A 22,605-nucleotide genomic window follows, 5' to 3' on the forward strand; every position below is an offset into this window, starting at 1 on the left:
GTTCAGTCAAGCAGTCAAATCGATCTGTCCAATCAAGCAATTGAGTCGAGCAGTAGAATCGAACAGTTCAGTCGAGCAGTTCAGTTAAGCAGTGTAGTCGAGCAATCAAATCGAGCAGTCTAATCGACCAGACCAGTCGAGCAGTCTAGTCAAACAGTTGAGCAATCGTGCAGTCCAGCAGTCGACCAATGAGGTGACTGAGAATACAACCCATTACTACGAAAGCTTGAGGTCCTGTCAGGGACCTGTTTTTAGTTACCGATAAACCTCTTATGACGTCCTGTCAGAGACATGGTTTTCGGTACAGACATAAGTCTCTTATATAAATAGAAGATTTTGTTTAAACTGGTTTTCAAAAATTGCATAATTTCGATAGCGCCTTGATTACAACCATCTATCATTCCAATATGGACGATAAAATTTAATGCGCAGTTGCTGCACAACTACGGAAGCTGCTGAAAATTTATTATTTATTCTTTCGAATATTTTTTGTTATGGTCACTATAAACTAAATTGGAATAGCATAATCTGACAGTAAAACTATAACTTTTCTGCTCACGGCTATATATATAGCTGGCTGGCTGATATAGCTTTTATGTTTTGTAGTTTTGTTGAACGTAAAACGAAACGCATAGTTAAATTATAGCGATTGCCGTCATCAATCAGTGAAAAATATAATAGATTTTATTGTTGCTTTCAGCAGGGTGTAATAAAACAACGTGAGCTTATAACCGCACTTTTAAGGAGGTTTTCAAAAACCTGGCGTGTAAGTCACTTGGCAGTATAATAGTATTATAACTGCTGTCGGAAAGTTGTGGGGAACTCAGTTTCACTAGAATCTAAACGAGGTTTTAACAAAATCGCAAAACTTTTCAATTTTCTTAGCAGCTATTGTATATTTTGTTTTTGAGGAAGTTTATATAGTTAAAGTTTCGCTGCAGCCATGCAGACGCCCGGTGTTTTATGTTTAACTGTAAGGATACTTATATTTATGGTGGTTTTCTTTGAAAGATTAGAAATTGTCACCGGGTGTGTCAGATTTGTACTCCCTACCAAGAATAAAATGCAGAATACAGTAAAAACATTAAAATTTATTGTCAAGGAGGATACCCGAATAAAAATGTATAGCGAAAAAACAATGAATTTCACTGTTACAAAACATCGAAAAATCACATTGAAACAGTGAAAATCTTTGTAAAAGTTACACTGAAGTGACCATGAATATCGCTGTTTTCACAGTTCGGCTGTTTTCAATTTTTCGGCTTTTTCCTATACGAATAAAAACCAAAAACAGTGAGCTTTGTGGTACATTCACTGTAAGTTTTACACTATTTTACAATGAAGTTACAATGAAATTTAAGGTAAATTCTGCATATAAAATTGTAAGCTTCCAGATTATTAGGACAAAATAAAACCGGCTGAATAATTCCGGTATTTCATGTTTTTAAAAAGATATCACAATTAGTTTGACAGACTTCAAACTATTACCATTTTCGAGCCGTCTTCATCGCTCATATTAGGAAAGTACTAGGGGTCAGTACCCGAATAAAAATGTATAGCAAAAAAACATTAAATTTCACTGTTACAAACATTGAAAAACTTCGAAAAACCACATTGAAACAGTGAAAATCTTTGTAAAAGTTACACTGAAGTTACCGTGAATATCACTGTTTTCACAGTAAATTTTAATGGAAACCGCCAATTTTACAGCGAATAAGGGGGTGATTAAGTGATGTAACACTAAATTTTTCGGCTTTTTCCCATACAAATAAAAACCAAAAACAGTAAAATTTGTGGTACATTCACTATAAGTTTTACACTGTTTTACAACGAAGTTACAATGAAATTTAAGATAAGTTCTGCAAAAAAAAATGTAGGCTTTCGGATTATTAGATTAAACTTCTGGCTCGTCGGTTTCTACAGTAGACGGAGGAAGAGACATAATTTGTGTATACAAATAACTCAACCTGCCAAGGATTGGACCTTAGATAGATTATTTCCTGCTTCGAAACAATTTGCATTGTTGCCGAATTATATGAAAAAATTTCCAAGAACGGTACAGTGAAGTTACAGCATAAAGTGTTGTAAACAGTAAAATTCATTGTAATCGTAAAGTTTTTACATTAATATGAAAAATTTTCTAAGAACGGTACAGTGAAGTTTCAGCATAATGTGTTGTAAACAGTAAAATTCATAGTAACCGTAATGTTTTTACATTAATATTTGTTATGCATTTCTACCCGGGCGCACTTGCTTTTACTACAAAATTGAATAAAAATCTTTTTTCGGATATGTATGTTGAAATAAAACTAGCAGTTGTCGCCGTTCTGTACCTCTTCTGACGGCAGCACAATTCCGAATGCAGAGATGCTTTTATCCAATCTCCAATGCAATCCAATGATTGAATCAAGCGTTTAAATCCTAACCATTTTTTACATATTTTTACTAGTTTTAGTTATACTGGTATATTTATTCTAATTATAGTTTTGTTACAAACGGATGAGAAGAGAAATGAAGGTACTTTCTCCTCAAGTGACAATGAAGGTTTTATTATACTCTAATGATCGTTTTTATGACCAAAATTCGTCATGAATATCATTATGAGAATATAATAAAATTCAAAATGTTACTCGGATCATTTGTTATGATATACATATTTGGAGAAATGCACAATCATGTGAAATATTTTAAAATTGTCCTCAATATAAGAGTTCGGGCATTTGTTAAATGCACTGTAACGTTAGATTTGGAACGCTGGTATATATCGAGAAGATAATGGGTCTCAGTTGGCTACCTTACGGAACTACAAAAGTAATTTTAAATTTTTAGAATATATTAGTCCTAACTTTATTTATAAAGTCTATCAAAAGCCTAATAAACCGCGAAAAACTCAGGCTCAGTAGATAAAAAAAATTAATGAGTGTTGCCCCACCTGCCAAGAAGAAAACGTCCAGAACCTAGTTTTGTACTACTAATATTATCAGTTAATGCATTGTTTCATTGTGTCCTTTTTTCTCTTTTTTTTTCTTCCCTCTAATTCCATCGTATGTCGCAACGTGTTTCGTGTTTGAATGTTTTCCTAACACACCACCCTGTTGTGCGTCTCCTGGTATTGGCTTTCCTGATTAAACAAATTTAAACAAAAAAAACAACGCTCTTATGCAAACCCAAAACCGCAAAACACTTGCGTGCCGCAATCAATCGAACCCATACGGCCCCAAAACGCACGCACGCACGCCTTCCCAAAACAAACCCCTTGCCAAACACAACAAAACCCCCAAACCCGAAACCCGCCGCCACCACCACCACCACCGCGCGTGCTCGCTTCGCCAACTTCCTAGGTAGCGGCCCGGCCGATGACGAGCGCCGACTTCCAGGCCATGATCCCGTCGCACTTTATCAGCGGAGGCCGCCAGGTACACGTGGAACGGTTGACGCAGGGCGGAAACGGCACCTCAGGAGCCGATCCGACGGCGCCCGGTGGTCCGTCCGTCACCGTTACGGTGCAGAAAGCCGTCCCGGATCTGCCGATGCTGCCACCGGCGCCGACCGAGCTCGGCACCGTCACCGAGACCATCACCAAGTCGACCTTCACTGAGACGGTAATGACCAGGGTTACTGACAATCGGTTATTGGAACCACTAATCAGTGAGGTGAATACCGTGTTTTGATGATTCCCACCACCAAACAGCAAAACAGCAAAACAACCACAACACACACCACCAGAGAGCGAACGAACAGAGCAAGCGATTCTATTAGATTTTGTTTTCGTATCCTCATCTGCTCGCGCAGTTTCATACACATACATACAAAAAAAAAAACACAAACACACATACTTTAAAAGTTTGGAACTCTGTTCGCAAATCACACAGTAGCATTTTTTTATGTTCACCTTAATCTTCTTTTTTTGTTTTGTTTTAATCCTTTGTGTTTGATTTTATTTTCGTTTTTTTAGCTTTTCACCTTTCACAATGTCTGTCTGTGTGTTGTTTTTAGTCACTTTCACCACTAGCATTTGAATTGGTAATCCCCTGGTTCCAGACTGTACTGTTCAATTTCGTTTTATTTTTTATTAAGATTGGTTTTCTGTACAAATATTTTGTGTTTATGCTTGGTGTGTGGGTTTAATTGTTAGTTTCTCAATCCAGGAGGCGCTTTATTATCTACAGAAGAAAGTTTTGTTGAACAATTATATAAAATCTCCAAAAATTAATGACGATACTTTGCTCTCATCTTTGTTATTAATAACTTCACAATTCATTTGCATTTTTGTCATTTCAAAATAATAGTTATTATTTATATGATTCATTTTCCTAAAGCATTTGTAAAATGTAACATTTTACTCAAACTTTCTTGAGAAATGCTCCATAAACTCGTCCTAAAAAACTCCATAGTTGTTTTTATTCACAAAAAAAATGTATTTATAAAGCGTAGCTTCCCTCATATTAGCACAACCACCTTGCAACCATCGACTTCTAGTACGTAGTAGTTTGCTCTAACCTCGAAGAGACGGCTGTCATTCTAAAACAAATTTCCTTCCGTTCTACCTTTTCATCGACCCGCTCACAGGAGGTCGTTCTGCCCAAGGATCAGGGTTCGCTCGGTTTCAGCATCATCGGGGGCACGGATCACTCGTGCACACCGTTCGGTTCGCACGAGCCCGGTATTTTTATTTCCCACGTAAGTTTATTCTTTTCCCTCGTGATTGCATCGAGAAAACATTGAATTTTTCATTTTACCAGATCGTCCCCGGTGGTATCGCGGCCCTGTCCGGCAAGCTACGAATGGGCGACCGCATCCTGAAGGTAAACGGAACGGATGTTACCAGCGCCACGCACCAGGAAGCGGTGATGGAACTGCTGAGGCCATGCGACGAAATTAAGCTGACGGTTCAGCACGATCCCCTGCCCGCCGGTTTCCAGGTAAGTGCGTCTGCCCTTCTTCAACCACCTCGGAAAACGAATTATTACCGAATACACTTTTGCTTACAAACAAACACAAAGACAGACACTTCTACGATACGCACACTTCATTTATGTAAGCTCTTATGATTTGCATTCGCGGTCGAGTCCCGCGCGCACCTAACTCTAGGAACGAACCTGCTCCGGCTAGACTTACTTCTTCTCTAACATAGGTTATTGCTTTTTGTCCTTCTTTTTTTTACAAATGCAATTCATACACAAAATTGCACCACCACCACGCCCAGCATTTCGAAATAGTTCGCTTGCAAACGGAGGTATGTAATCTGTCCCCTTCTTGCCGAAAAAAACAAAATAACACAGTGTGCTCTACATCTCCCCCCCCCTCCTCCGCGACCTTTTCTCCCCCATTGCTGTGCTGCTGTCATTAACAGCACCAGATTGTGCTTTATTCGATGTTTTTGTTTTTGTTTGTCTATGAATGTATGTGTAGTTTAGAACATTTAGATCAAAAACATTTTTGTACTCCATTGTGTGACTATTGCAATGGCTGTCGAGTGTCGCTCTGTCAATCTTCACGATTCATGACAGTACAATGCCGAATGCATGCAGAGTAAACTTTTCGCGCCGTCTAGTCTTACTTTCTTGGTCGGCTGCGGATAATAAAACAACGAGTGCCGCTTACAATTTCTCTTTACAGTAGCCCGAGGTCGCTCCTGTATTGATGTTTACTGATGTTACTCCACGATATAGACTAGAATCACGACTAGCCAAATCCACAGAAGTTTTACAACAAAAGCGTTAGAAATGCTCCCTTAATATTCATAAAACTGATTTTTCCTTTCGTGCTAAGCCGCATTACATTAGTTTTTTTACTTAATCCTATCTTCTTCAAAAGTTCCACGACCGTGAAATATGACTAATCTTCGACCAGTGAGTATTTTGTCAGCTCTATCAAAGGCCTTCGAAAAAGTGACAAAATCACCAATTTACCGTCCCTTAGCAAAGACTTTCGCAGTCCTTCCCAATCAGGCTTACGACCGATAGCCATAGCATAACATCTGCTTTTGCTACATACATGATAATGATATATGTAGTATGACGGACAGAACAGTCCTAAGGCCTTTAACAAAGTGTCGCCTCAGAAATTGCTGAAGAGGCTATCAATAAAATTCAATCAACCCGGCCCGGCTGCTAATGTTTGACGAAACGAAACGAGTTACTCACTGTCTCTGAGTCAACCACTCTCCACGATAGCACAATAACGAATGCAGATGATTATTGTTCGAAGCTTATAAAATATAATCGCCTTGCCTTGCTAAATCGAGTACTAATTTTCACTGTTTTTCCTTTTTGTAAATGAGTATATATAAAAATGGATTATATTATATATAAAAATGGATTTCTGTCTGTCTGTCTGTCGGGATGTTCCTTAAAGCATCAAAAACTACTGAACCAATCGGCGTGAAAAATTTGCATGTAGAGGTTTTTGGGGCCAGGAAAGGTTTTAGTGATGCTTAGAGACCCCTCGCCCCACTAAGAGGGGGGGCTCCCATACAAATGAAACACAAATTTCTGCATAACTCGAGAACTAATCAAGCAACTGGAACCAAATTTGGCATGTGTGAGATTTTGAAGTCTTGAATTTATTTTATGATAGTTAGATACCTCTCACACCTGTGGTAGAGGGATATGGACTCTCATACAAATAAAACAGAATTTTTTGCGAAACTCAAAAACTAATCGAACTCGAGAAATTCGAGACTCTTCCATAAAACAGTCATTAACAAGACCACAAAAGCGATTTATAATAACACTAGATCATTCAGGACGAGACGGCCGCGAGTGTTTCATTTGTATGGACAGAAATTTGTGTTTCATTTGTATGTACCTTTTTTCATTTGTAAAGTACCTCCTTTCCACAAAAAAGTTTTCCGTGGATTGGTACATTCCGCTTAAGGTTTTTCGCAAAATGATATTCGGCGAAATGTTGTACAATCATGGCGAATATTACTAACCGCTGGCTGTGCAATGAAGGGACAGGGGAGTTGTTTTCTACTTTACTGTGAGGAAAAATTGTAAATTTGTATATTAAACTACCCATCCCTGGTAACTATTAACATAAGCAGCAAATCAGAGTATCTGGCATTTTATACTGCACGTTGTTGTATATTAGCTTTTTGACTGCATAGGCGTTGTAAATTGGAATCCAAAATTGTATTCAAATTCTTCGTGTCGGAAATTAGCTGTAAATTAGCGTCAGCACTATAAGAAGGTTATCAGTAAAGTAGCTGTATATTTTGTCAAAATAGCATTTAAGTAGCATTTAAGGCGACTTAAATGCTTATTGGCCTACATTTGAATAGCATTGGTGATGCTTATTGGTTACCTGGGATGCTTTCATAGTTACGTAAATCATCTAAGCTTGAACTCAGAAACTTGCAAAACTCGAGATTGTGACAAAGATCATCCGAGATTCATGATTTATGTACAACACAGGTTAATTTGTGGCAATGCGAAGTTTGTCGGGTCAGCTAGTATTTAATAAAAACTGACAAATTTTCAGATAATTTCCAGATTAGCCCTTTTGCCTGGCGCTCTTTGAAACATCTAGCGGATTACCAATGAACTAAATGCGAACGACCGGCTTCGTCGCTGCATAAATTCTCACGACAGTTTTCACGGCAGCACAATACCAAATGCAGAGTGTAATTTTCACAGTCTCACTCAGCAGTCTTCGGAAAAGTTTTTCATAAAATCTACGGTGGTGGAAAATTTTACAGAATAGTCGAAAAACTAACTAACGAGACGGTACATGACTCTGGAACGGAAAATAATGTTATCGTGAAATTTTTATCATTGAAAAATTAAAAATTTGTGAAAAAAAATCATAAAAATAGGAAACTTAGCGATCGATAGGTATGAAATTATGTTCATGGGAATCCCTTCCTGCAGATCTCAAAATAAACCTTCAATAGACAAAATGCTTCCAAGACGGGTTTCAAAATGGGCATTAAATATCCGCAGAATGGACCTGCAAAATGATGCTTAAATTGCACTATGGGCCAGAAATCAAAATTCCGCGACAAAAATGTTTGCGGTTGAACGGCATGTCTCAGCTCAATGTGGTCTTCGGCAACTTTTTGAATGGAAAAATTATGCAATGATGCATGATACATCAAGTTTATTTTTTAATTTTTGTCCTGAAATTTCAATTTCTGGCCCACAGTGAATGGTATTCCCAGGTATTCTCTGAAATGAAATTTTGGGCAGATAGCTTCAACAATTCCCTACAAATTGGTATACGAACTAATTGCAGATACTTCCAGGTGGCTAGGATATTCGGATTTTTCATCAGACGGTTTTTAGCCTAAAATCAGTTACATTGAAGTCGCTTTTTACGCGGTTTTGTACGCGACTATTTTTACGCGAATTTCGGAATTTACGCGGTTTTTTACGCGATTTTCGGAATTTACGCGGTTTTTTATGCGAATTTCGGAATTTACGCGGCTTTTTTTTACGCGATTTTCGGAATTTACGCGGTTTTTTTTAAGCGATTTTAGGAATTACGCGGATGTGCTCATAACGTCTATTTTTTCGCGTAGTTTTTTTACGCGAAATTTTGGTTTTTTACGCGAATTTCGCAATTTACGCGGTTTTTTCCGCGATTTTCGAAATTTACGCGGTTTTTTACACGATTTTCGGAATTTACGCGATTTTCGGAATTTACGCGGTTTTTTTTCCGCGGGACGTATCCTTCGTGTAAAAAGCGACTTGAGTGTATATCTTAATTAATACTGAAAGCAAAACAGTCTGCAGCAAAAATATTTCTCTTTTATGTGCAAAATGTTTACTAGAACATCACATTGAGCTAACTGTTGAAATAAACATGTTGCAAGAAAAGCTGTGAGTTGAGGGGTCGTTTATAAACAAAGGTCTATTACTGTAAATGGGTAAAAAGTAGAAGTTTGATGTATTCAGAAAAAATACTCGAAATTGGTTTATCCTTAATATTTTGAAACCCAAAAGATGAAAAACAATTTACTCGAAAAGTTATTACTTAAATTGTTATTAAAGTAACACCCAAATATTGGACGACAAAGGATGCATCATTTTTTCATTCGAAAAATTTTCGAAGACCACATTGAGCTGAGACATGCCGTTAAATCGCAAATATTTTTGTCGCAGAGTTTTAATTTCTGGCCCATAGCGAATTGGAAAGCTCAAAAAGAGCTTTCACATGAGCCTAAAATAAGCCCTAAAATGGGCCTTATAACGGTCCTTATTTGCGGTTTAACGGCATGTCTCAGCATGGCATGGACGGCATGGACCGCAAGAAAGGCCTTATAATGGAGTTTAAAATTTTTCTCATATTGGACCTCTGAAATGGGGCATCTTCTGCCAACTTCAAAATGCAGTTTAAAATTGTCGTCAAAATAGACCTCAAATTGACCCCCTAAATGCACCTCATCCTCATATCTAAATGCTCTCAAGCTCATATAGAACTTAAAAAGGTCTTAGATTTTAAATAGACCTCAATATGAGGTTCAAAATGGGATCAAATTGGTGAACCTCAATAAATTCAAAATGAGACCTAGACCTGACAATAGACCTCAAAATAAACTTTAAAATGGAACCTATTTGCTTATTTGACCTGAAAAATGGTCCCTAAAATGAACACAAAAATAAACTCAAAATAGGTTTCAAAAAGGGCATTAAATATACTCTTACTCATGTTGAGGCCCCTAAAATGGACCTAAAAAAAGCAAATAAAACCGGCTGATTAATTACGGTATTTCATGTTTTTGAAAAGATATGATGACAATGAATTTGACCGACTTCGAACTATTATGATTTTCGAGCCGCATTCATCGCTCATATAAGTACTAAAGATCAGTACACCTACATAAACACATTCCTCTCTTTCCCCTTAACGTCTGCAGGTCCATGGTCTTAATCTGTTAGATCCTATCGACTACTTGTTTCATTACTGTCTTCTATCGTTCCCTCCGTCAATTGTATAGTCTACTGACCTCATTCAAGATCAAGACAAAAAACAGCGAGATTGGTCTATTCCATAGGAACGGAGCCTTTCCCCGAACACCCGCGTTGAGAATCGCGGCTGACACGCTGAGAGACGAACAGCGTAAGTCACAAGCGCCTGCATAGTGTCGTCGTCCCGTTCGTAAAACGAATTAGATTAAACTTCTCGATCGGTGGTTTCTACAGTATGCGGAGGAAGAGGCACAATTTGAGTCTAAAAATAACTCAACCTGCCAAAGAGTGGACCTCAGATAGGGGTGTTTTCCGGCGTCCATTTGCTTCGAAACAATTTGCGTTTTTGCCGAATTATATGAAATTTTTTCCAAGAACGGTACAGTGAAGTTACAGCATAAAGTGTTGTAAACAGTAAAATTCATTGTAATCGTAAAGTTTTTATATTAATTTTCGTTATGCATTTCTACCCGGGTACTCTTACTTTCCCAGTCGGCTATGTATGACCATAACACGAAGATAAAAATTATTGTTACAGTAGGGTACAAAATACAGTAAAAACAAATTTATTATAAAATTTATCGTCAGAAAAGTCAGCCAAACCATGAACGTTATTGTTGTCTACCATAACTTTAATGGTTTTGAGAGATTCTACCATGAAAATGACGGGTTGATAAGTAACTTCAAGATAAAAAAATCTATTTTTTCGCGAACAAAAGTTTTCATTTACAGTAAAAGTTATCGTTCGAAAAATCAAAATATAATTAAAAAAGGCAGTAAATTTGTGATGAAATATGGTCAATTTTAGTGCTTATAATAAGAAACAAAAATAAAATTTGAATTTGAAGCACTTTTACATTAAGTTTACCATAAATTTCAACGTCCACAATATAAACTGTTGTAGACGCATTGTTTCTACTACAGAATTTAATGTAAATTTTTTTTCGGGTAACTTTTCGCAATTATGCTTACATGGGGCGGGCGGTACAAGCAAAAAAAGAAAACTCGAATCAAACGTGCACAAACTGCAAGTCGCAAATTATGAAAATCGACCCGGAAATGTTCTGAAAATAACCCTGAAATTGAAGGAACGAACGAATCAACCTCAATGTGGACCATAAACACACGTTAAAATGGATCTTAAAAATTAACTCAAAATGGAGTTTAAATTTAGCTACAAATGGATCTGAATATAGATTCAAAAAGGCCTTATTTAACATGAGCCTCAAAATGACTCCAAACGAAATTTCAAAATAGAACCTAAAAATCGAGCTGAATATGGTCCCTAAAATGGGCCTCAAAATGGGATTCAAAATAAGCGGTGCCAAAAATTTTAGAAGCCGCAAGCGGTCTCATAACAGAACTCAAAATGGGGTAGATTGAAGATGGACCTCAAAATGAAATCTATTAACTTAAGAATGGTCTTGAAAATGGGTCTTAATATGAGCATAAAAATAAATCTCTAAATGTCGTTGAAATGGATCTAAAAAGGGTCAGAAATGCACCTGAAAATGTTGAGGTCCATTTTCATATCTATTTTTAGGTCCATTTTCAAGTCAATAGATTTTGTATTGAAGTGCATTTTTTGAGGTCCATGAACCTTGAATATACTTGAATATGACCAAACCTCGTGTTTTAGTCTTGACCTTGAAATGCGGTCACTCATATATTTCCTGAATATGAATCAAAAAAATAGACCTGAAATGGACTCGTTGGGAGAGAATCCGTCCTTCTTCCAATGAGGTATGTGGTTCATGGATGGCCAATTTTCCACGGATAACGACCAATTCTCGACCAACATATCAAAAGGTCCAATGAGCAAATGAGAGATTCGTTTTAGGTCTCCTCTCTTATGCTTATTACGGCGGCATAAATCCATAGTCACTGTCCGTGGGAGGTAAATGTTGCTTTCTCTGGAGCCTGTTGCTACTAAATATTCGGTTTTCGACACATTGATTTGTAACCCTATCCTCCTAGCCGCCGTCCCAAGGATTTTAGTAATGCTGTCGAGGTCGTCTGCAAAGTCTAGAAGTTGGCTACTCTTGCTGAAGATTGTTCCTCTGTAGCACATCAATCGCTCCAGGGTTTGATCAGCCGCGTCAGTTTGTCCGGAAACCCGTACTCGTGCATTATCTGCCATAGCTGTTCGCGCTCAACTGTATCGTATGCTGTCCTAAAATCTACGACGCAAAAAAAATCTGGGAGAGCACCTTGATAGGCGGGGTTGACCAACGTGATGCCGCGGTAATTACAACAATCTACACCTTCCATCCACTCCTCCGGTAGTTTCTCCTCATCCCAATTTCTTGAATCCTTAAAATTATCCAATGAAGTGCCATTGCTAGCGGTTCTTGTTCATTTTGTTGAGTTCTGCCGGAACTCAGTCCGGCTTTACGGCGCCCCGCCTAAAGGAACTTAAAATAGATCCTAGAATGAATGTCAAAATGGACCTCAATATGAGCCTTAAAATGGATGTAAAAACGAGTCTAAAAATTGTGGTCCTTGAAATGGAAAATTAGCTTCGAAAGGGGCTTATAACGGACCTTACAATTATCTTTAGAACAGATCTCGAAATGGTCCCTCAAAAGACTTCGACATAAGCCTACCTTAAAATACTGAAACGTTAAATTGGACCTTAAAATTAGCTTTAAAATAGATTTTAAAATGGGCCTGCGAGATGTTTCAAAATGTAATTGAAAAAACCTCAAAAAGGACCTCTAAATAGACCTCAACATGTAGGCCTTAGAACGGAATTCAAAATGAGCTTTAAAACAAGCTTAAAATGCACCTTTAAATGGACTAATATCGTCGCAGAGGAGTGTGTGATACATGTAAGGAAATGATAGAATTGGGAAACTAAACTACCTAATATAGCGGACGGCAGTAGTTTAGTGAGTAAAACATTCGGGTACCAACCGAAAGAGCGTGCCATTGAACAATCAATCCAATATATGTTTGGTCTTTATCGAAGTTTTCCAGTTCATCCATTCAATCATTCTTCGTATCAGACACTTCCTCCCTTTTCAAAATAAAATGGACTTTTGAGTGGATCTCAAAATAACTCCAAAATAGATAAAAAAAGGACCCAAAATTAGTATCCGTATCCACGTTTGTCGGTCTTGGACTGCCCTTCTTCATTAGCCCCTAACACCCGCTGTTCTAGCATCATTTTTAACAGGGCACATCTAACGGATTCTCTGCTAAATATTGTTTTCACTGGTCACTCACCCAGCATCCCTATTACCAGGGTTGATTTGCTCTTTTTACTTCTTTTTTGCTCTTTTGACTATAGCGCCTCAGCCCAACAGAATTCGAAAAAGTTTACAGGACAAGTGTAGAGTTACTTATTATCTACAATATTATTGAAGAAAGTATAGTTCAATCTTTTGTATTTATAGCGTTACAGAGCTGCAATGCCATTGGTAGCAAAAAGAGTGCTGTTTTGGCTACCAGCGGGGTATCAGCCCCATAGCGCCATAAATATAAAAGATAAAACTATACTTTCTTCAACAATATTGTAGATAATAATCAACTCTACAATTGGCCTATTCATCACTGTTCCGAATTTTGTTTAACTGAGACGCTGTAGTCAAAAGAGCAAAAATAAAGTAAAAAGAGCAAATCAAGCCTGCCTATTACGTGGCCAGCTCAATGTAGTCTGGCGTGTTTTAGTCGCTTCTTAATATCCGCATCTTCATAAAATTGGTATATTTCGTGATTCAAGCGCTTGCAGCACACTCCTTTTGCCAATATGCAAGATCTTATGCTCAAAAAAGCAAGGGCAGCCAGCACGTATTAGTTTTGCTGGAAAAAGCATGTTCAAGCATAATAGCATAACAGCTTGTTTCATTCTATTGAATCGTACGTCGCCTTGAAATCTGTACACAGCTGGCAAGTTGACTTCCCGGAATTTATTGAGGATCTGTCGCAAGGTGAACATTTGGTCCGTCGTTTAAGCCGCACCGGTATTCGTCAACAGGGGTTTATTATTTATGTCGAAATGGACCTTCAAATAGATCCCAAAATGAGCTTCAATATGGCCTTTTCTGAATCCGAGCTTGACGCACTGTAAGCCTGTCGCCATGAAATAAAAACAAACTGGCATATGACATCATTTGACACTGTTGAAATGTTAATGGATGCCGTTTTTGCAGAAAATATCGTTCAAGACGACTTACCATTGCTGTTGCTAGTTTTGGAAGGGGGGGGACATGTAGAAACGATTTTAATTTTTTTTTTTAAATTATGTATGGTCGGATTGCATGAAAATCTTTCAATGTCAATGTTTATTAAAGCCAAGTTTGACTTTTAAAAGCCTTCCAATATGGGTATTTTTTTGAAATGGGGATGACTTAATGGGAATTCAACCATGATAAAGGAGGTGTTGTAAGAAAACATTTGTAGTAGTAGTCTTGCCTGTATAGAAATCAAGTCGATAAGTGTATTATTTTTCTTTCGCAGTCCATTCCATGCGTGATAATGTTCTGTTTATCTAGCTGTACAAAAATGTGTACCTCTAAAAATATTCCAAAAAAAACGAAACGTTACTGTAAGATAATTGCAACTCAAAACTTGTAGAATTTCTGTCGTGTTTTGACAAATTTGACAAAAAAACAAATTTTTCCAATAACCAACTCTCAACTTTTTTCTCGCAGGAGGTCGACCTGGTGAAGCAGGAAGGCGAACGGCTCGGTATGCACATCAAGGGTGGCCTCAATGGGCAGCGGGGCAATCCGACGGACCCGGCCGACGAAGGAGTGTTCATCTCGAAGATCAACAGTTCCGGTGCGGCCAAACGGGACGGCCGGCTGCGCGTTGGAATGCGCATCCTCGAGGTGAACGGAGCGTCGCTGCTGGGTGCCACCCATCAGGAGGCGGTCAATGCGTTGCGCGCCTCCGGCGGAACGCTGCATATGGTCGTGTGCAAAGGCTACGAAAAGGGCGATTTGGTACATCAATCCATCGGTAGTGCCGGTGGTATGAGTACCGGTGTGAGCAATAATGGGCACAGTACTAGAATAGGTATGTTAGAGGGAAGAGGGACTTTATCCGCAAAATTTATTTGTCCGATTTTCAATAGGTTCCCGAGCTTCGGAAACAGGCTCCGAGCTGAGCCAAAGCGTATCGAGCTTAGATAGAGAGGATTCAATTATTTTTGCTGACACGCAGCATAAAATCAGCGTTGATCGGGTGCCGGAAGAAGATCTCCCGGTAACTCCTCCCCTCCCCGAGAAAGTAACACCTGTCAGCACACCCCACCAGCAACCGTCGTCGACGGTTGCGACCGTTCCGACGGCGCCAGTGGCTAGTTCACAGCAGGCCCTAGCTCGTGCAGTTCCACCCAGCGCGGAATCACAAGCCCTCGTCAGTACGCGGGAAAAGAGTACCCCGGAAAAGGTACAATCCTACGGCGACCGTCTTTAAACTCCGGCTACAAGTTTTGTATTCTCATTTTATCTCACAAAAGGTTTTGGACTTCGTGCGGGCAGCGGAATCGCTGGCACTGGGCGGTACCCTGGTCGAGAATGGTCCACCCAAGTCGCCTACGGAGCAGCCATCGGCGGCGGCCGAAAACCTCCAGAAGACGACCACGATCGTGATGTCGAAGCACACGCTGGACACCCAAGCGCCACAGGTGAGTGTTTCACTGTTCGATGCAGTATTGATTGCTCTCGCGCGCTTGTTTTTGATTTTTCTCTCACACCATTACTTCCGGGAATCTCGCTGCTTAATCGATCGAATAACCGGCACCATGTCGCATTTGTTGTGTTGTTCATAACGTTTTGTTCGTTCGTTCATCAAGTTAAAAAGAAAAAACAAAATAGAAAACTAAGATAAATCCGTTTGTGTTTCGTTTGGCTTGTGTTACTAAAAGCAACCGACGACGGACGACGGAATCGGACCTAGCCTTCGAGTCCGCGTCTGTATTTGTTCGCCTTTGTTTTTGGTTTGTTGTTACTTTTCTTTTGATGCACAGCGTTCGTATTCCCGAAAACGGACCAACTTGATACGCTTCAGCGTAAAAATTGCAGGATTAAACTAATGAATTGTTTAACATAATTTTTTTAAAGAAGTTTCGCTCCGCTTGAATTAACAGCACGTCACTTACAGTGACGATTGATAATCTTTCGGTGGGCTTCCTCAGTACTTGATTTATCCGCTTTTGGGTGTTAACTGTAAAATTGCTTGGCAAATGTTTGCTGTTCATTTTATGTTCCCTGATATCTAGGAGAAAGCAACCTTTTTCGTAAAAAAAGCAAAACAAAATTGTTCATCACATCCGGTTAGCCCCCCGGGCTAACTGTTTTTTTACCATCCATTCAAATCACTCGACGGTCGATGGATAATTGTTTTCATCTGTTGTTTCTCTCTTTTTCTCCTTGTTGTTCTCTTTTCTCTCTCTTCTCTTTCTCCTACAACAACAAATACCGAACCGAATCGTATCGAATCCAATCGAATCTCCAAACGAAAACATTTGTGGGTTCGATCCTCGTCTCGTCAGTTACAGACATCGACAAAAAATCTTCCATAACATTAACCATAAAACAAACAGAAGACTGAGATATTATTGTAGCGCTCATATATTATAAAGAATAACTATTATTACTACCACTACGACTACTACTACTACTACCGGAAGCATAAAGGAAACTATTATTTCTACTACTAACAGCTCTATTACTACATTTCACTGTTTAAGTCCACTAAGAAAATGAATATTTCTCTAATGAGAAAGTAAAAAACAAGCACATATGAAACCGGTGCTGAGCACCGTTTTTCTTCGATAGAAAGTAAAAAAAATATGCAAAATACACAAACAAACAAACAAATAGATACACACAGACACAAACAAGCAAACAAACAAACAAACAGATGGTAGGCTAGGGCTAAATGACAGCAGCTAAACTATTTTTCACTGTCACCTTAGAAAAAGAAAAAAAGAATATTGATCTCAATTCTAAATTGATTAGACTCCCGTCTCCGTAACCTTTCCCGTAACGTGTCCCCCCCCCTCCCCCCGCGCCCGCCGCCCGCTCGCTGATGGTTTCATAAATTGCGAAAGAAACAGGTAAAAAGAACAACCAGAACGCCAGTTCTGGCGAGCAAATGCCATCTCACAGCGAAAACCGAAATGTGTCAAGTAAAAAGCAACAAAAAAAAGCTACACAATCGTAAACAAAACCTGATAACAGTGCTGCCAAAAGAATTAAACAAAAAAAGAAAAAAAAACAAAACAAAGTAAACTCTTATATATTTCTAACGATAGGGAAAGTAAACAAACAAACAGACAGAAGCAAAAAAAAAACAAATAGTAACACACGGAAGGATTCCTGGAAAAACTTGTACCAACCAACCAATGTTGAGTGAGGTTTTGGACTTTCTTTTCGTTTTTTTTTTTGGTTATTGTGCATTTCTCTTTCTTTTGATAACTGTTTTTGAGGAGAAGAAACATAAATCATTTCAATTTCGATAAAACTGCGTTGACTTTCGATTGGTAGAAACATGAAAGTTATGCTATAATTTTTTAAAGAATATTCCAGCAAGATTTTACATTAAGAAATGTCCGAATCATAACGGCCACCCTTTTCAGGGCGTCAAAACAGGGCCATTATGAACCTAAAGATACTTTTTCTAACAACATGTACAAAAGCGGTGACGTTATTCTCTTTGTTTTGTGTGCCACGTACGCTTTGGTATTATATAGACTTCTTTTTTCTCCAGCCCTGAAATACCCGGTAAATTCAGCTCAATCGCGGCACAGGGCAAACTTCTGGGTTTTGGTAGCTCAGGAAAACTTCATGCCAGAGCACTTGATCGTACAAAGTTACCCTTTTTTCTGCTCATTAAAAAACATAATTCTCCCCCAATCAATCCACTGGAACAGAGCAAAATTGATAGCATAGAAACACTCCCCGTACCCGGAATTCCTTAAATGCGAATTTTTATGGTGTTCGGCAAAGTAGTTTTTAGTCTATAACCTGCAGACTGTGGAGTGAAAAGGGCGATCGCTTCCATCCTATCATTGGAAGAGACAGTCTTAATTGGTCATTGGGGAAACGGTCATATGAAGCATCTACTTTCCACATTTGAATATTCAGAAACACACCTGAAAGCTTCCAAACGGAGACCGTAACTCCCAGACCGATCAAGTCTTGATCGATAGTCGACATTTTTCAGATGTTATCGATGTACATTGTCTTATGCGTTGGACTCCTCCCCTGTTTCTAGTGTCGGTTGTGTTGTTTAAGGGAACCATTTTCGTCGCAATGTCACGCTTATAAAAGCGCTGTCGAAAAGCATGCAATAAAAGCCGCGAGATGCACACAAATCACATCACTCAATCCAATGTAGTTCTGATCAGTCGCGTCAGTTTGTCCAGAAAATCGTATTCGTGTATTATCGCCTATAGCAAGTTACGATCGGCTGTATCGTGCGCTGCTTTGAAGTCAATAAATATGTGACGCGTGACATTGTACTTCAGACATTTCTGCAAGCTCTGTTGGATGCTAAAACAGCTAACTCCTTCCATCTATTTCTCCTATAACTTCTCCTTCTATCAAATTTTGGAAATCGCCCAGTGATAGAGCCGTTTCCAGCGCTTTTCGGCCATATTTATATAGTTTTGCTGGTAGGCGATTCTTACCGGCGGCTTTGTTGGTCTGCAGCAGCCCGATTTTTCATTTGACTTTTTGTAGATCAAGTGCTGGGACATTACTATGTTCCAGAGGCATTCTTCGGTTAACTTTTTTATACCCGCTTCTGCAACTTTGCCATTGACTTCGCCACCTTTCATCGGCATCGGATTATCAGACATCGGATTATCAGGCATCGTGAAACTGCGCTGTTGACGCGTCGCTGGCCGCTATCGTTCGTGGCTGTGTGCAGTTTATGGGCCCGATGACTAGCTAGGTTTCCCGTGACGAACCGTAGGGTCTGCCTACAATGTGCTGTTCTGTAGCCTGAAACTATTAGCAGACTTCCTCGGTGAGTACCGAATTGGTTTTCATGAGATTCACTCCACGACGGAACAGATTCACAATCTGTTAGTTGACTTTAAGGTGGTGTATGATTCAGTCAAACGAAATGAAATACGCCAAAATAAGGCCAGAAATTTCCGGAAAAACGCTTTCGGAGGCCAGAAAATGGACGTTTAAATGACAAAAACGTTTCTGAAGACCAGAAAATGGTTACAAAGCACTTCTAAAGGCTATATAATGTCTGAAATACATTTCTAAAAACCATAAAATTATCAAAAATCGCGTCTAAAAGCTATAAAAAGGTCTGAAAGAACTCATATTGAGCCTCAAACGATTAAAAACTCTTCTAAGAGTCAATAAAAGCCAGGATACTGACTGAAAAATGCTTCTGAAAGCCATCAAAAAATCAAAATGACTTAATCTACGCCTTAAAAGATCTACAAACGCTTCTAAGGACCTGAAAATAGTTGAAAACGCTTCTGACTTCTGACTGGCTGAGGTAATAACCAAAAAACACTTCTAGACGCCCACGAAAAATTAACATGACTTAAATTAGGCTCAAAATAAGCCGAAAACAGCTTCTGAAGGTAAGAAAAATGTTAAAATAGCCTCAATTTAAATTCAAATTAACCTCAAAATAGCTGAAAAACTTTTCTAGAGGGTTAAAATGAACTCATATTGAGCCTTAAACGGTCAGAAAACGCTTCTAAGAATCAAAAAATGGCCTAAAACACTTCCGTGGGCCGTCAAAAAGTCAAAATGAAATCAGCCCAAACCTCAAAGGGTCAACAAACGCTGCTATAAGGGCTTGTAAATGACTGAAAACGCTTCTGAAGACCCTCAAAAAATCGAAAAAAAACTGAAAGTAAGCTCAAGATAGTCGAAAAACGCTTCTAAGAGCCTGAAAATAGCTGAAAGCGTTTCTAAAACCCATGATAATGGTCAAAAACTGCTTCTGAAGGCCTTGGAAAAAATTAAAATAAACTTAAATTAGGCTCAAAATAACCGAAAACGTTTCTAAACGCAGGAAAAAGGTTAAAATGAGTTAAAATGGGTTCTGGCCCTCAATGGGTCAAGAGAATGCTTCTAAGGGCCCGGAAATAGCTAAAAATGCTTCTAAACGCCCTTAAAAAAATTAAAATAAACTCAAATTACGTTCAAAATAGCCGACCAACTATTCTAAAGGTCTGAAAAAGGTAAAAATAAACTCAAAGCACCAAAAAAACATTTCTGAAGCCAAGAAAGTAATCAAAAATCGCTTCCAAAATCTATAAAAGGGTCAAGGTGAGCTCATATTGAGCCACAAGCTGCTAGAAAATGCTTTTAAAATACAAGAAAAACGGTCTAGAAACCATCCTAAAGGCCAGAAAATGGCTTAAAAACGTTTCTGGAGGCCAGGATAATGGCCAAAAAACGCTTCTGAGGGCCCTCAAAAATCAAAATAACCTGCAAACAGCCGAAAAACGTTTCTGAAGGCTGGTAAAAAGTTGAAATAGGCTCTAATTTAAGCCTCAATGGATCAAAAAACGCTTCCAAAAACTTCCAAAGAATCAAAATGAACTCAAATCAAGCTCAAAATAGCCGAATAACTTTTCTAAAGGCAAGAAAAATGTCCAAATAAACTCAAATTTAGCCTCAAAAGGCTGAAACACTTCTGAAGGCCAGAAAATAATCGAAAAAATCGCTTCTGAAACCTATAAAAGAGGTAAAATAAACTCACATTGAGCCTCAAATGGTTAGAAAATGATTCCTAAAACCGTTTCTCGAGGCTAGAAAAACACTCAAAAAGGCTCCTAAAGGCCAGGATAATGGCCAAAAATCGATTCTGAAGTCCCTCAAAAAGTCAAAATGAACACAAATTAAGTCTTAAAGGGGTGAAAAACGCTTAAAGGCTTGAAAATGGCCTGAAAACGCCGCTGAAGGCTGGGATAATGTCCAAAAAAGGCTTCTTGAAGGCCCTTAAAAGATCAAAATGAACCCAAATTAAGCTCAAATAGTCGAAAAGCGCTTCTGAAGAGAAGCAAAGGGGTTAAATAATCTCTGTGGGTCAAAAAATCCTTCTGAGGGCCTAAAAATGGTTAAAAACGCTGCTAAAAGCCCTCACAAAAACTAAAATGCACTTAAATTAAGCTCTAATTGGCCGAAAAGCTTTTTGAGTATCCAGAAAAAAATAAAAAACAACACAAGTAAGGCTTTAAAGGGCTAAAAACGCTTTTGAAGGGGCTAGAAAATGGCTCGAAAACGCTTCCAAATGCCAGGATAATAGTCCATAAATGCTCAGTCCAGTCCAAATAAACTCAATTGAAGTCTCAAAAAGTCGAAACACACCTTTAAGGGCCTGAAAATGACCGAAAACGTTTCTGAAGTGGACTCATTTTGAGCCGAAAAACGCTTCTGAGGATAAAAAAAGGTCAATATGAACTGGGGTTTAGCTTCAAACGGTTTAAAAATGCTTTTAAGGGTCAGTAAATGGTTGAAAACGCTTACTAAATCCCTCAAAAATCAAAACAAACTTGAATTAAAATCAAAATAGCCGAAAAACATTTCAAATGACCAAAAAAAGTCAAAATAAATTCAATTTAAGTCTTGTAGGGCTGAAAAACGCATGAAAAGGCCAGAAAACGACCGATGGTTTTTGAATACCAGAGCCTATTAAATGTTTGTAAATTAAACCTAAAATAACAAAAAAACCTTTCTGAAGGCCGAAAAATAATAGTAAAAAATCTCGGTAATAAGAGAAAAAAATAGTTGTAACACCAGTGCTTGAAAATGTCATCTTCAACTTAAGCAATGCGCCTGAATTGATGCAATATACTGCTCATTTTGTGCTATTTCTACTTTAAAAATCTAAACTTTAAACAAGAAAACGTAAATTGAGTTAGTCGAGCAATCATTCAGTACTGCAATTCATGAATGAATTGTATCGAATGGTATAAAACAAACACTGTCAGCGGCTCAGTAGTCATGTCCATAGGCTGACGGATAAAAGAATACTACCAGGGGTAAAACCGTATGCGCTCAAAGCGTTTTACATTCGCCTTCAGGCAGGGTTGTCGATTTCATCGAGCACTGCTAGCTGTTTTTTTCAACGGTACCAAAAATTCAAAATAAACTCAATTGAAGCCTCAAAAAGTCGAAACACACTTTTAAGGGCCTAAAAATGGCCGAAAGCTTTTCTGACGTGGACTCATTTTGAGCCGAAAAACGCTTCTGAGGACAAGAAAAAGGTCGAAATGAACTGGATTTTAGCTTCAAGCGGTTTAAAAAAGCTTTTAAGGGCCAGTAAATGGTTGAAAACGCTTACTAAATCCCTCAAAAATCAAAACAAACTTGAATTAAAGTCAAAATAGCCGAAAAACATTTCAAATGACCAAAAAAAGTCAAAATAAATACAATTTAAGTCTCGAAGGGCTGAAAAACGCATGAAAAGGCCAGTAAACGACCGAAAGATGGTTTTTGAAGACCAGAGCCTATTAAATGTTTGTAAATTAAGCCTAAAATAACAAAAAAACCTTTCCGAAGGCCGAAAAATAACAGTAAAAAATCGCGATAAGAGAAAAAAAATAATTGTAACACCAGTGCTTGAAAATGTTATATTCAACTTAAGCAATACGCCTGAATTGATGCAATGTACTGCTCATTTTGTGCTGTTTCTACTTTAAAAATGTAAACTTCAAGATCTAATATATCAGCCAAGAAAACGTAAATTGAGT

At 38.4% G+C, this 22,605-nt stretch overlaps 1 protein-coding gene across 16 annotated transcripts in view; it reads left to right on the forward strand.

Annotated features, from left to right (window-relative positions):
* Positions 1–22,605, forward strand: part of LOC128733175 (protein lap4-like) — a 218,248-nt gene that overhangs the window by 139,698 nt on the left and 55,945 nt on the right. For 14 of the 16 annotated variants that reach the window (XM_053826831.1, XM_053826830.1, XM_053826839.1 and 11 more), the window contains 6 exons: positions 3,342–3,653; positions 4,570–4,680; positions 4,743–4,922; positions 14,570–14,936; positions 14,995–15,311; positions 15,382–15,549. In XM_053826831.1, coding sequence (XP_053682806.1) covers positions 3,342–3,653; positions 4,570–4,680; positions 4,743–4,922; positions 14,570–14,936; positions 14,995–15,311; positions 15,382–15,549 — 1,455 coding nt within the window. The remainder of the gene's footprint in view (positions 1–3,341; positions 3,654–4,569; positions 4,681–4,742; positions 4,923–14,569; positions 14,937–14,994; positions 15,312–15,381; positions 15,550–22,605) is intronic. The other 2 variants (XM_053826841.1, XM_053826843.1) reach the window with 1 other exon arrangement.

The sequence above is a fragment of the Sabethes cyaneus genome, chromosome 1 (assembly GCF_943734655.1).
Source record: "Sabethes cyaneus chromosome 1, idSabCyanKW18_F2, whole genome shotgun sequence".
Classification (NCBI taxonomy): domain Eukaryota; kingdom Metazoa; phylum Arthropoda; class Insecta; order Diptera; family Culicidae; genus Sabethes; species Sabethes cyaneus.